The sequence below is a fragment of the Megalobrama amblycephala genome, linkage group LG19 (assembly GCF_018812025.1).
Source record: "Megalobrama amblycephala isolate DHTTF-2021 linkage group LG19, ASM1881202v1, whole genome shotgun sequence".
Classification (NCBI taxonomy): domain Eukaryota; kingdom Metazoa; phylum Chordata; class Actinopteri; order Cypriniformes; family Xenocyprididae; genus Megalobrama; species Megalobrama amblycephala.
In genome coordinates, this window is record NC_063062.1 from 5,709,920 (window position 1) to 5,723,673 (window position 13,754).

The following is a 13,754-nucleotide window of genomic DNA, read 5'->3' on the forward strand; positions in this document are numbered from 1 at the left end:
TCATTGTTCCCCAGTAAAAAACACAAAAAAATGTATTATTGCATTCATAGAGTGAGTCTTTCACTGATTATTTACAGCTTAACAGAAGTTACACCCATAATTTGCGCTAAACGTCATGGGGCGTAGGAATAAGGTGGATAAAGACACCTATTTCAATGATGTCGTCTTGTCAGGTAGAAGGCCATTTATGTATGTACAAACACACTTACAGCACTTTTAAATGTCAAAACTTTGACCTTTGACCTGTATTCCACTGCATTCTTTTCAGTAGTGTGCTGGTCCCAGGTGTCGGAGAGGGGGCGGGTGGGCAGAGAGCTGCTGGGAGCAGGAGAAGAGTGCGCTGGGGCTCCCTGGTGGTGAGAGCTCCTCATCAGAACTCAGGAACGCTCCTGCTGATGTTCTGTTGGAACACAGGAATAGCTCGGATATCAAATCTGAAACATGTCATACTGAGATCAAATAGGAATATGTAAATGCATTATTGAAGTTAGAGATCTGTTCTGAATTTTTCTGTTTGTGGCCAGCAGAGGGCAGCATGGAGCCAATGTTAGAAAACAATAGCGCTGCTTTTCTTTCATGCTCTTTAACCATTTAAAGCAGAGGTTCTCGAACATTTGGACTCAAAGGACATGACCTTTCCAGTTTTTGTTTTTAAAAAAAAGTGATTTTCACTCACAATTCTATTAATTCTATTCTATAAAATATATTAGAATTTGGTGTAGGAAAATATATAAAAATTGTACTTTTAAAATTAGGCTAATTTATATATCCAGTGGTAACCCTGGTTCTTCAAAAAGGAAAAATAATTGTTGTTTAGGGGGTGAATTAAAATAATATGCTGGTTTTCAGTAGTTTTAGCTCTATGTAGTGCTTGTTTTGTCTTATTTTAAATCATTTTAAAGGGTTAGTTCACCCAAAAATGAAAAATCTGTTATCATTTACTCATCCTTAAGTTGTTTCAAACCTGTATGAATTTCTTTCTTCTGTTGAACACAAAAGATATTTTGAAGAAAGTCGGTAAACAAACAGTTAATGACCATAGTATTTTTTTCCATATAGGGGAAAATCAACTGTTTGGTTACCCATATTCTTCAAAATGTCTTCATACAGTTTTGGATTTCGAATAAATTGAAGGTGAGTAAATGATGACAGAATTTTCATTTTTGGGTGAACTATCCCCTTGATGAGAACCTCTGGTCTAAAGCCAAACTTTTCATAGTGCTTAAGAAAGTAAGAGTATGTCAGCAGGGATCCACTATGTTGTCCGTCCCCTCGTGTATATGCAGTGAGGGAGTTTCTCTTACTCTTGACGGCTGGTCGCAGCTCTGTCCCGCTGTCGACGGTTCTTGAACCAGTTGCTGACTTGTGTAGCAGTGAGTCCAGTGGCTGCAGCCAGATCTCGTTTCTCTCGTGGCGAGGGGTACGGCTTTCTGCAGTACCACTCTCTCAACACGCTGCGAGACTTTTCCTGCGAGCAGAAGACGCAACCAAAACCTCTTGAAATCTCTCCCAAAAAGAAGCATGATTATTAAATCAGTGATCATATACACTGTGCACCTATTGTATTTAAAACAATGTGCTACACCAACAGACTTGAAAACCTTGAAGCAGTAGCTGGTCTCCTCTCCATCCCAGATGGTACGTGGAAGAGGAAACTTGCGACGAATGCGGTACTTCCCCACGGCTCCAAGAGGGCGGCCCCGCTGAAGTTCAGCCTCCATATAGTGAGCCCGGAGCCAGAGCTGTTGGAGGAGAGGGTGACTGCGCGGGGAGAACACGTTCCCCTCTAACAAGGCGTACAGCTCAGCAAAACGGCAGTGGTGGAAGGCGACCGCAGCCCGCGCCTTCAGCACGCTCTCCTGACTCTGTGTCATGGCCAGATACACGTTGGACGAAGTGGAACCAGAGGATAAAGAGCATAAGAAAGAGGACAAGCGATCCATGCTTCCACTCTGGAGAAGAACCTCACAAACACATGCCACCTGCTCTGGGGAGAAGCCCATCGCCATGATCGGACCCAGGATGGTGGAAGGTCTCACAAGGGATGTTGAGGAATTGTTCTGCAAAACAAGTTGTCCTTCTACATTACCAAAGTCCTTTAAACGGATCCAGAGGATAACTGAAAACTAAAACTGAAAAATCCACATAACAGCAAGCTTCACAAGAATACAGAAATGTGCAAAACCAAAGTACCTTCTGATGTGAATGCAGTGTAGAAACTCTCAGGTCAAGTTCTCACAATAGTCCTTTTTGTTCTCCAGTGACGTGTTAGCCAATAAGTGCAGCCCGTGAGTGTATCAGATTTTTTTGTTTTAGCAGGTTTTACCTTCTTCAGCCACAAAGACCCGCCCAGACAACTTGGTACATGCAGGTAACCGGAGAGCATAGGGGTTAAAAAAACAGACAGGTACCAACACACACACACACAAACCTTTCAGACTAAGTGTTGTTTGTATTTGTATCAATTACCTGGGAAAGATGTCAGGTGCACAATGGAGCTTATTTAAATATGAAGGCAATCTTATTTTCTAATCAAATCATGGTGGCAGCATTTGTTAGACAATTTGGTTAGAGACTGCATGGTAGAAATAAGTGTGTATCTACTATATATATTATATATATATATATATATATATATATATATATATATATATATATATATATATATATATATATATATATATATATATACACATATACATATATATACATATACATATATATGTATATACACATACATATATACACATACATATGCATGCAAGTAATGATGTGAAGATGTGTGTTGGTTTGTTTCTGAAGGGAAAACTATCTTTATGTTGCTAAGGCATTTCAGTAAAAGCGCTTCTAAAAACATGACTATATTGATTTCAAACAGAGCATTCAGGTAGCATTATATATGTTTATTACATATCACAATAAAATGGAATATAAAAAATAAAATAACTATACGATACAAAACACACCTCTATAAAAAGAGATGTTGTTTACAATAAGGACAAAAACTCCCTTTGAAATAAAAAAAAAAAAAAAAAGTCTTTGGTTTGATCAGCTGCATATTTTTCTGTTTGTACATGAATATGAAGCAAAAGTATTTAAAAAAAGAATAGAAAAAAAACAAATATAACTCTACTGACTAAAATACATGTGCATTAACATAATAATCATTACATTCTGGAAGAGTAATAGCAATACTCAGGGACAAACACATACACACACGCACATTCCCTTACTTTCCAAAAAGTTAAAATATTGTCCAGGTGCTTGGGGGGGGAGAGAAGAAAAAAAAACTTTGGTAAGCCAATACAACTATTTAACATAAATGTGAAATACAAAGACGCTACACAAAGCAAAAACACTTGTGTCATACCACAAAATGGAGTGTAAACCTAATATAGAATGAGGGAAACGGCTTAAAGGTTATCATAGAATGACCCAAAAATGATTGATAAATGCATTAAATATTGTTAAAAACAAAACAAAAAAAAGACATAAAAAGACAGGTATACTCAAGGCTAGAGTTAACACAGGGTGATTACTGTGCACCAAAATCTCACAGGCCTAATATTCCACAAAAGCCTTAAATGTACAGTTGAATGGTTTAAAAATAGCACCAAATTTTGTAGGGCCAGAGAAAAAAATGTAAATGCTTAAAAACTATATAATGTGCAAAACATACAGAGCTGTGCTCTGCATTAAGCAATCAGTCAGGTGGTGTTAATGACCTGTGTTGAAAAAGTCATACTTGTAGCTTTGAATCACCTTGGGTAAATTGCATTTGATAAGAATTAGGTGAATTAAAAAAGACAGACATGTCCTGTAGCTATGTGGAAATCCTATGATTAAAATATTTGATTTCAAAATATAAAAAGATAGGAAAAACAGGACAAGTGAAAAACAGAAAAAAAGAGAAAATGTTCACTGTACATGTACATGTTGGATCTGTAGTGTAAGAAGTGGCTGTTTTTAACAGTAAACAAATCTTAGGGTTCAGTTATCATGCAGAACAGTTGCATAGACTGATATTCAGTACTTCAATTCCCTTCAAACACTAGAGCCTATATATATATGTTTATACAGTTTCATAGTAATCAGCTGGAATGCTTGGGTAAAGCTCAATGGTTTATCTACGGAAACCAATGTCAATTATCTGTTATATCAAAACATACAGGATGTCCATGGTCAGTTTAGTGCACCATCATGAACTTACTGTATACATAGAATATAAAAACAACAAAAATGGTAAGAGTGCTTCACTGCATGTTCAAAGTATGTTCAAATTCCAAGCATCCTGCCATCCACAAATCTGATGCATGTACCATCCACTCACCTAGGTACTTAGGCCAATTCAATGTTAAAGAAAATCAGTTAAAACAGCACCTGAATCGAGCTGATGCATGTAATATGTCCAATGCAGCTGTGACAGGCACATTTTAAGGTTAGTTTGTCAACCGAGTCTCATCTTCCACCCAGTGCTGTGAGTTTACTGAACCGTTCTATCAGATTTCCTTCTCCCAATGCAGGGTGCTGCTGGTGCATCTATATGAGCCACCTGTACAGGATGTTTGAAGTAAACCTCCCAATGCCTAGCTCATGTTCAGACCCATTTCACTCCAGGATACCAGTTTTGTGACAAGCATAAACATTTACCTCTATTACATTGTCTCAAGGAGGAAAACCTAATATGACTTTTATTCTTAAATGATAAAAGTTCTGTTCAGAGTCATTTTATCTATAAAACTGAGAAGTAACAAAAACGTAAGGCACAAAAGAAGGCATTCCTGCATGCTCTTCACTCCCAGATAAAACAATCTTGATTGCCTTTTACATATTAGTGCCTTTTTACCACTTAGGGAGTCATGGTAGCCCTTGTAACAAGCCACAAGCTGCGATTCATCAAAATCAAGGCTAACATGTAGACACAAACTTAGATTCCTAGAGGTGAATATTGGTTATACAAATGTCATCTCTGACAAAATGGCTGTGCCTTTTCCTCTACTGAACCTGTAGTCATGCCCTTGCCAAATACATTGTTTTCACAGATGAATTCAAAATATAAGAGAGAGAGGTTCTTTTCAACAACTTAGTTATTAGGTTGAATACTTCCACTATTTAAGCCTTAACCTACACAAGGAAAGGTGAGGAAAGACTCAAACCTCTGAGGTCATAAATCATAGTTCCTCTCGCTTCAGGGACATGGTTGAATACAACTCTAGCCAGGCTGAGATTTAACATGAACTGCATCTAGCAGAACTGATAATTACAAACCCAGGTCATCATCCACAGGGACTGACTGCAGTTGTGTAAGGATTTTTGAGTCCCCGTCCATGTCCTCCACTTCATCCAGCTGAGAATCTCTCTCCACATCCTCACCCGGAGGAGTGCCCAACAGGAGGGACTCTCCTCCTGGCAGGCCTAACAAAGCGGGGTCCTCTGGAAGATCCCCTTTCCCACGGATGTCAAATAATGTCAGACCAGCAGAGGAAGACAGTGGGACAGGGCTCCAGGCTGGCTGGGAGAGGTGGGGCCCAGTTGCCACACCGCTACAGATTGGACTGAGTGGTAGCATGCTATCAGGGCTAAGGGTCTGCTGGGATTGTAGAACGCCTGTAGGAGTGGGAGTGCTGGATGAGTCTGGGGTGTTAGGAGAGGCTCCTGGGGTTGGGTTGGCAATGGTCCCTGGCTCAGGGCTGCAGTAAAGTGTAGAGGAGCCAACGAATCCCAAATGAGATGGTTGTAGTGAATTTGAGGTTTGAGCAGTGAGTAAAGGTGCTGGTTGATTCTCAAGTGGATGTACAGCTGAGGGTTGGAGATCAAGGGTACTGTTGCTTGAGACCGAATTGTCTGGGACGGACTTGACAGGCATGCTGGCAAACTGGATGCCAGCTGGGATAGTAAGGATGAGTTTGCCGTTTTGAACACTTAGGATGGGGCTGCTCCCAATGCCACCTGCTAAGAGGAAGTTGCCTGGAGATAAAAGCAGAATGAAGACATCTCAATACAGAACAAAACAAATTTTCCACTGCTGGTGAAATTCTTTTTGTGACATACCTGGAGAGGCAGAAGGCAGCTGAATCACCCCAGAGTTGAGAAGCTGAACTCCTGGGATGGTTCCAGTAGGGACACTCTGAGGAGGCCCTATTGGGCTAAGGCGTATCGGTCCCTGGGCAACACTCAATCCTGTTCCAGCTCCAGATGTCAGAATCTGGAAAGCACCTCCAGGGGACGGAATGGAAAGTGATGGTGTTGCTGGGACCACCTGAGGAAAGGAGAAGGTTCCAGTTGGAGTTCCCGCAATAGATGACACAGGCATAAGTTGAGGCAGTGACAGGGGGACCAGCTGAGGCTGGCCTGAGTCTTTGGGTTGGGATATGGGAACAACTTGAGTCGGGGAGGAGATGGGAATGACTTGCGTCCCCATGGAGGTCTGTATCTGTGGAAGGGTGGCTGAAGTAGATTCATCTCCTAGCTGAGGTGTAAGCACTTGTGTGACATGTCCATCAGTCATCTGGGGGAGTGATAAAGCACTACTGGTGCTTAGTGTGGTGGGGCCATTTTGGGGCTGTGCTTGAGCAAGTCTTGGACCAATGTGCAAGGTCTGTGTCTGAAACTGAGGAATGGGAACTTGGGGTAACTGTGGATTGACCGGGGAGACTGGAACAAGCTGGGGGCAAGATGACACTGTGGCTCCAGATGTAGGCTGCATCAGTTGAGAAACTGGAACGCCCTGTATCGATGGTACCACCTGGGGTAAAGACAGCACTTGAGGGTTGGAGATGGAGCTGCAAATTGGCAACTGAGAGTCAGTCTTTCCTAATACAACAATTTCGGGAGGCTGTGTGGGCTGTAATGGCACCATGGGACTGGAGATGACTGAACTCACAGAGCTAGCTGTTGATGCAGGAATACGATTTGGGGCCAGTATCACCGAAGGAAGAGACGTGGGAGAGATGACAGAAGTGGAGATGGTGGGCGAGGACATAGAGTTTGTAGGCACTGACTGATTACCATCTGGATTCTTCAAGGCTTCTGGAAGACTGATGAAATCCAGTGGAGAGACATTGCTACTGGCTGTTTTTGCGTCCTCACTAAGAGAGAGAGGTATTGTGCTAGTTAGACTGGCTTGTGGATTCAGAACCACAGTGGGCAGGCTGCCTTGGGCCTCCATATCATTGATGCCTCGTTCATCTTTAGAGATCACTTGAGCCCCGTTAAGTAGCAATGGTGCATTAGCTGTAACAGGACTGAGAGTTACTGTGTGGCCATCGCTCAGTGTCAACCCATTAATAATGACCCCGGTTCCTGCCCCTGAGAGTATAGGGCTCCCATTGAGCAGCAGTGGATGAGAGCTTGTAAGGAATCCCCCGGTGCTGTTGAGAAAAAGCTGACCAGTACTGCAAGGAGCACCAGTGAGGGATATAAGAGAAGCATTGGAGCTGCCTGTCTCTTGAGTAGCAGGTTTGTCAGTAATATCCTCCAGATCTCCTTTGCTGGCTTCATCTTCTGTGCTGTGGTTCCCATCAGATTCACTAAAGAAGAGACAGAAATATTACATTTGGTCAAACAGTCTTAATGTAGTTCCGATCAATGTCTACCATAAATTCCAATCCTCAAAAGCTTTTTGACATCTGTATCAATGGAGAGAACCAAATTAATTACAAACCAGACCCAGTGAAGCATGTGGTCTGACAAAAAACCCTAGATCAGAGCCAACTTGCAGTGTTGGCTCAGTGTTGGCCACCCTTCTAGTGCTCAGTGTACTCATTATTTTTCAAAGATTGAGCCAACCAGTTGCCATGCAAGTCTTGAATCTGCAAATCTGACTCATTGCCTCCATTTTTAACCTTAGTCTAAGCAGTGGTTTGATTACCAACTCCTTGAAGTGAACAGTTATTCTTCCATTATTTAAAGGTGGAGATTCCCCTCTACTGGATAATTACTCTACTGCTTTTAGACATCTCCTGTTAACTTAAAATTAGTGCCAAACACACACACACACACACACACACACACCAAAAAACACTTAATATGTTATTTTTATGTGCTCCAGATTATCACTAGTGGTCAACTGATATATTGACAATATTGGCATCGGCTGATAAGTTTTTCTGTTCGGCCAATGTGTCAGAAACGGGACTCTGTGCATCTGTCCGTGTGAATTGAACATGGACAGGAGAGTTCAGCTGTCACTGTACATGCATTACCGACAAACTTTAAACCGTTGATTTCAAACTATACTGTGGTATTCAGTTGCCCACTATCTCATATTTATGTCATTTTCACTGTGTGCTGCATGTAAAATTAGTGTTACCTTGTGCCTTGTCTTTATTTCCATTCAGTCAATTCCACATTTATTTGTATAGCGCTTTTCACAATACATATCGTTTCAAAGCAGCTTTACAGAAAATGCATGTCAACATTACAGTTTAGAGTAATCTGTTATCAGAGGTGACTGTGTCCAAATTATGTAATTTCAGAAATATACATATGCAAATCACGCAGTTAGCTAACAATGTATTAATTTAAGGCAGAAACAATGAGCTCATTGATGTAACAAATACATGTTAACAATAATTAGGATATATAGCAAAATTTGGAATGGTGCAATGGTTTGCGTCATCTGAAGTCTCCATCTCTTCACAAGTGTTGAGGCATCTGAAGTCATTTGAAAAAATATGATTCCCAGTACGCACAAACTTACCAGAGTGCCCTGTTTGTTACAGTGTTTACTAATTTTTTATTCATAGACTTTTAACTATTTGTTTGTGAAAAATACTTTGGTATCTGGCTTGAAAAGCTGACTTTTGGTATTCATATTGATAACCTTTTTAGACTTGTAACCTGAAGGTCGCAGGTTCGAGTCTCAGTACCAGCAGGAAATATAGGTGGGGGATGTGAATGAACAGCGCTTTCTTCCACTATCATTACCCACAACTGAGGTGCCTGTGTGCACATGGATGGGTGAAATGCAGAGCACAAATTCCACCATCGGACACCATCCTTGGCTACGCGTCATGTCACTTTTTTTTTCTTTTTTCAACTTTGACCAAGTAAGATTACCAGATACCAGATACAAAAAGTTTTCCTTGCTAGAAATTGGACTATAGTGATGTAATTTACAGCATTTGTACAGTATAAAGTACACCCTTGACTTTATTTATTTATTTATTTTAACTGCATACAGTCCATCAGCCTCAAAGTATACTACACATGGAATCTGTACCATTTCTTGATCCGTTTAAAAAATTCTTTCTTTTAATAGAACAATGTCAAAGCTTTTAATGCTAGTTTATAATTCGTTTTTTAGTTCTTGATCTTGGTATGTTTTGTGTTTGTTTGCGTGTAGTCTTCATGTACTACTTTTATATTTTTATGTGAATTTTCTTGCTTTTGAATATTTAATGTATTTGTGCATTATGTTTTCTTGAAAATATATGCATTTGCACAACATACATGTGCTTTTAGGCAACAAAACAGCATAACTGATTAATAAAAGAGATTGAAAATAGTTTATAGCCTAGTTGATCAAATAAATACACTAATAAATACTAAAAAAAAAAAAACTACACAGCACACACTGTCTAACAAATATATATATATATATATATATATATACACACACACACACACACACATACACACACACAGTCTAAACAAAAATGATTCAGACATTTTTTATATATTTTTACTAGTGGGTGCAAGACACTATAGTTCATTTATGTAAGTGAGGATAGCAAAATAAAGGAAACTGTGACATATTATACACAAAAATTCTTCATACTGTGGAATACCAGTAAAATTGATTAAAAAAAAATTTGAAACAAAAATTATTCAGACTCTTTGACCTGACCATGTTTTTCTAAAGTGTTATCTGACATAATTAAGATAATTTTTTCTGTCACAGAAAAATAAACTGCATTAATGAATGAAATGTTCAAGGTGTCTGAATACATTTTGGTTTGACCGTTTTATTTATTTATTTCCACAATGTCCTCTCCATCCTGAGATTTAACAGTCCGTGGACAGAAAGACATTGTGGTGCAGAGTTTCAGGAAACTCGAGCCACTCCTGGCGCCCCTATCTCACATTTCACAACAAAGCAACATGCTTTCAGCCTTGTTTTCTAAGACTTCCTTGTCATTTTCACATGTCAAACACTTTAGTTCACAATGATAGTGCAAGAAATACATTTAACTTTTTCACAGCTGCATCACCCATCTGTGTTCAAACAATAAAACAGGCCTACATGATACAATAAAATAAGAAAGTAACAACCTCCTTTAATCTGGTCAGACCACGTCAAGATTTTCACTTTACACCCTCGTCCTAGTGTAAACCTCTCACACACACACAATAGAGGTTTGTTTACTGCTCTCTTCTCTCAGTTTGACTCAAGAATGTCTCTTGGGCCTGATAGAAAGCACTGTTCACATAATCGAAATAATATGCACTTACCTTTTGCTGTTGGTGCCGGACGGGGTCCGGTCCCTCTGTCGGCGATTCTTGAACCAGTTGCTTACTTGAGTCAAAGAAAGTCCGGTGACTTTGGCTAAATTCTTCTTCTCGACCGGAGTGGGATACCTGTTGATCTTGTAACATTCCTTAAGAGCGTTGCGCGACTTCTCCTTGAAGCAGTACACCGTCTCCTCTCCGTCCCAAATGGTTTTGGGCAAAGGAAACTTTTTGCGCAGTCGATATTTGTCCACGGCGCCTAGACTGCGACCCCGGGACCTCTCAGCCTCCTTGTAGCGCGCCTTCAAGTAGAGGTCTTGAAGGAACCCATGGTTACTCGGGTGGAAGTCGTGACTGTCTAGGATGGCGTACAACTCTTTGAATTCCTCCCGGTGAAAAGCGACCAGAGCCTGGGCCTTCAGCAGGGTCTCGTTGCCACGTAGCAGATCGGCCGAAGGAGGGATGGTGGAGAGGAATCTCCACAGGCGATCCACATTGCCCGCTTGCAGGAGCGCTTCGCACAGACACGCGACTTGATCGGTGGAAAAACTGAGCGCCGAGTTCTGGAAGCTTTGGAGCAGTTGTTCCGAAACTTCGTCCGGATCCGTCTCCTCTTTCACTTTGGCTTCATCTTGCGTGGACTCCTTCGGGCCGATTTCAGTTTGTTCTGTGGACTCCAAAGACAAGGAAGCCATTTTTATTTTAACTTTTTTCCTTCAAGTTCCTCCTCCCTCCCCTTCTGTGTCTCTCTCCCATTCTCCCGTAGGCGAGTGAGCGCCGCTGCAGAGCGAGGCGTCACGCCCCTGCGTTTCGTCAACCTCCCCCATCTAGACATCCACCGCAGGCCTGCTGCGTTTCAATCTGCCGCTGCTTTACCATTGTGCAATGCTCAGTTTTTCTTAGTTTGTGTATTTGCATACAGCTCCTTTCAGAGTCAAACTCACGCAATAAATTACATAAATCAGCATGTTCCATATTTATTTATTCCATCCAGGAACATCTATCTATCTATCTATCTATCTATCTATCTATCTATCTATCTATCTATCTATCTATCTATCTATCTATCTATCTACACTAAACAAAATGCTGGGTTAAAAACAACTCAAGTTGGGTTGAAAATGGATTAACCCAGTTATTGGGTTGTTTTAACCCAGCGCTTGGGTTAAATGTTTGCCAAACCTGCTGGGCAGTTGTATTTAACTCAACTGTTGATTAAACGTGACTATATTGCTTTCTTAAAATGAACCAAAAGTAGGTTGTGAATTAAAAATCAGACACATAATTACTAGAGGCAACAATAATAATCAAAAGGTGAACATTTATTAATAAGCAATTTAATAAATGTTTATTGTTTAATTATCATTCATTAAACTTATTAATAAATGTTCATTTATTAAACATATTTTAATGTTAATTTCCAACATACTTTGGGTTCATTTTAAGCAAGCAATACAGTCATTTTTAAACAATAGTTGAGTTAAATAAAACTACCCAGCATGTTGGTCAAGCATTTAACCCAACTGCTGGGTTAAAACAACCCAATCACTGGTTTGTCCATTTTCAGCCCAACTTGGTTTGTTTTTAACCCAGCATTTTTTTAGAGTCTATCTATCTATATATCTATACAGAAGGCTGTTCATGCTTATTCAGGAAAACTGAACCCATGGATCATTAGAAGTTTAATCAAGTCTTTTTATTAACCTAAACTTTGATATTTCAAGGACAGTATGATTACTTTGGTTGAGTGTGTCAGTCGGAAAAGTCACAGAGACAACAGATGTTGTGAGATGTCCAACAACAACCAACACTGTATGTGTGTGTGTGTGTGTGTGTGTGTGTGTGTGTGTGTGTGTTATGCACTGTAAAAATCATTTTCATGATTAGTTATCACAACTTTTTTTCTTTTGTCAAATCAACCTAGATAAATAATGTGGTTCAGATAACATAATATTTTGAGTTTCTATTTGTTAAACCAATCTCCTTCATTGTAACTAAACTAAATTTCTGTCATTAATTATTCACCTTCATGTCTTCTCAAACCCGTAAGACCTTCAGAACACAAATTAAAATATTTTTGATGAAATCCGAGGGTATCTGATCCACACATAGGCAGCAACGTCATTGCACCTTTTGAGGTCCAGAAAGGTACTAAAGACATCGTTAAAACCGTCAACGAGAATACTTTTTGTGCAAAAAACAAAACAAAAATAACTTTATTCAACAAATTCTTCTGTCCCCTGTCATACTGCTATGCTATTTTCATTGCAGAGCTTCAGTGTTTATGTCTGAACGCATGCGTCTGCTCACATGACCAGAGCCGGCCAATACTGAGCCACAGTTTGGACGTAAACACTGAAGCTCTGCAACGAAAATAGCATAGCAGCTTGACGGGGGACAAACGAATTTGTTGAATAAAGTCGTTATTTTTTTGTTTGTTTTTTTTGCACAAAACGTATTCTCGTCGCTTCATAACATTAAGGTTGAACCACTGTAGTCACATTGATGGTTTTAACGATGTCTTTAGTACCTTTCTGAACCTCAAAAAGTGCAATGACTTTGCTGCCTATGTGTGGATCAGATACCCTCAGATTTCATCAAAAATATCTTAATTTGTGTTTTGAAGATGAATGAAGGTCTTACGGGTTTGAAATGACATGAGGGTGAGTGATTAATGACAGAAATGTCATTTTTAGGTGAACTAACCCTTTAAACCAACAATATTTTTTTATAGTGTGGGGACAAAATGTCCACTAAGATGGCAATATCTGAAATCCTTGTCCTTGTGGGTAAATCTTTTGGTCCCCATGAGGAAAAACAGCTTGTAAATGATACTAAGTGATGTTTTTTTTGAAAATGTATAATGCAGAAAGTGTTCTGTAATGAGTAGGTTGAGCGGTAGGGGATAAAATATACAGTTTGTACTATAAAAATCATTATGTTTATGGAATGTCCCTATAAAACATGGAATATGGAGTGTGTGGAGTGTATATATATGTGTGTGTGTGTGTGTGTGTGCAGGTTTGACTTGCGAGGGTCAAATAATAATAAACATTTATTTGTATAGCACTTTTCATAAAATGCAACTCAAAGTGCTTCACAAGCATAAAATCAAATAATACAATATCAATATACAATTATTCGAAAACAACTATAAAAGGTTCAGAATGTAAAATAAAGCATATAGTTTGACCTTAGTATCAATATAAAATAAATAAAACAACAATAAAAGAATCAGAAGATAAATATATAAAACTGACTATGACACAGGTCAGTTTTAATGTCTTCACTTTTATTATGAC

General features: G+C 39.5%; 2 protein-coding genes across 2 annotated transcripts; both read right to left on the bottom strand.

The window, feature by feature from the left end:
• On the bottom strand, window positions 1-2,627 carry six9 (SIX homeobox 9). Its single transcript, XM_048169383.1, has 4 exons — window positions 2,194-2,627; window positions 1,602-2,060; window positions 1,305-1,468; window positions 1-400 (listed from the first exon to the last, which is right to left on the bottom strand). Exons 2-4 carry the CDS (start codon window positions 2,007-2,009, stop codon window positions 265-267), a joined length of 708 nt encoding a protein of 235 aa, XP_048025340.1. The 5' UTR covers window positions 2,010-2,060; window positions 2,194-2,627; the 3' UTR covers window positions 1-264.
• Window positions 2,628-2,888: 261 nt separating this feature from the next.
• Window positions 2,889-11,410, bottom strand: six5 (SIX homeobox 5). Its single transcript, XM_048168498.1, has 3 exons — window positions 10,456-11,410; window positions 6,052-7,529; window positions 2,889-5,967 (listed from the first exon to the last, which is right to left on the bottom strand). The coding sequence occupies exons 1-3, from the start codon at window positions 11,145-11,147 to the stop codon at window positions 5,261-5,263; spliced, it is 2,877 nt and encodes a 958-aa protein (XP_048024455.1). The 5' UTR covers window positions 11,148-11,410; the 3' UTR covers window positions 2,889-5,260.
• Window positions 11,411-13,754: the final 2,344 nt, after the last annotated feature.